Source organism: Frankliniella occidentalis, unplaced genomic scaffold (assembly GCF_000697945.3).
Source record: "Frankliniella occidentalis isolate FOCC.00 unplaced genomic scaffold, Focc_3.1 Scaffold27, whole genome shotgun sequence".
NCBI classification, from domain to species: Eukaryota; Metazoa; Arthropoda; class Insecta; order Thysanoptera; family Thripidae; genus Frankliniella; species Frankliniella occidentalis.
In genome coordinates this window covers 2,291,976-2,293,184 of record NW_026267157.1, presented here as the reverse complement: position 1 = coordinate 2,293,184, position 1,209 = coordinate 2,291,976, and the positions used below count along the sequence as shown (strand labels likewise).

At 38.1% G+C, this 1,209-nt stretch overlaps 2 protein-coding genes across 2 annotated transcripts in view; both read left to right on the top strand.

Moving 5' to 3' along the window:
* The window catches only part of LOC113209345 (uncharacterized), a 31,195-nt gene that overhangs the window by 10,781 nt on the left and 19,205 nt on the right, over positions 1-1,209 (top strand). The window lies entirely within an intron of this gene.
* LOC127749034 (ubiquitin carboxyl-terminal hydrolase 17-like protein E) lies at positions 89-1,197 on the top strand. Its single transcript, XM_052265466.1, has 4 exons — positions 89-483; positions 558-675; positions 768-835; positions 926-1,197. Exons 1-4 carry the CDS (start codon positions 423-425, stop codon positions 1,195-1,197), a joined length of 519 nt encoding a protein of 172 aa, XP_052121426.1. The 5' UTR covers positions 89-422.

The window sequence follows — 1,209 nt, the reverse complement described above, 5'->3', positions numbered from 1 at the left end:
TTCACTGTATGACTTATGTTGCTGTTTTTTCCCCCTCATTTCATCTCAATTCTTTAATTGAAAGGGTATGTATGATAACCTTTTTTTCTGTTTATTAGGAGTGGTCTAATTCTGGACCTCCTTCTTTGAAAGGCAAGCTGTATCAGAGATGCATTCAATATAGCTGGTCAGCAATAAAAGATAGTCATTGTGGCCTTGTTAATGTAGGCAACACGTGTTACCTAAATGCATCATTGCAGGTAATAGTGCTTATGACAATGCATTTCTTCTTATATATGAGTGCTATTATTTTCATCATGTAATTTTGTGTCAAGTCACTGTTCCACATTCCTGGTTTTTTGGACTTCCTGGAAAATGATAATGAACACCGAAGTGAGTGTAAAAGTCTGTTGGGATGCGTCACCTGCACCTTGTATAGGACAATGCTAAAAATGCGTTCCCAACACGTTTTCCTGCCTCTTGGGATAGTAAACCTTCTCCGCAGTGAGTTTTTGTGTACATATTATTTCACTGTTGTAGGAAAATGTTATCTCAAAATGTGTCTTTCCACTTTCTAGAAGTCAGCAAAGATAATTTAGTCTTTGGGAGAGAAGAAGACCCTCATGAATTTCTGACGAGCATCCACCAAACTTTGCAGGCCGAGCTTCTCATGAGGGAGACGAAGAAGGGTAACAAGTAAGTCTTCTGTCCCTCTTTGTTTTTTTTAGGGGTGAAAATTTTAATGAATTTTTTATGTTGAAATCTAATGTATTTCTTATTATCTCCAGACCTGACTTCTGCACCCAGCAGACTACTGCTGTGGGGGAAATATTTGGTGGGTGGAATTTAACTGTTGGTAGGTTTAGAAAACTCTATGAAGCTTTACAAGTAGCATCTCTCTGATGGGTATGGATTGTTTTAGTTGCCTACTTGTTCTATCCGGCAGATCAATGTCAGTCATGTAGGTTACAATCACATACATACAATCCAATCAGCCATTTGTTTGTGAGCTGTGAGGTTTCCATCCAATGTGGAATTGACCGTTTACTGACCCAGCCGGAAGTAATAGAGGATTTTACGTGTTCCAAGGGATGCGAGAAAACTGTCTGTCACAGGACCACAACAGTACATTCATACCCCAAAGTTTTAAAAGTTGTTCTCAAACGGTTTGTATCATTAAAAATTAGTTTTTGGTTACCTAAAATATATGATGGATGACATTGCAGTAAT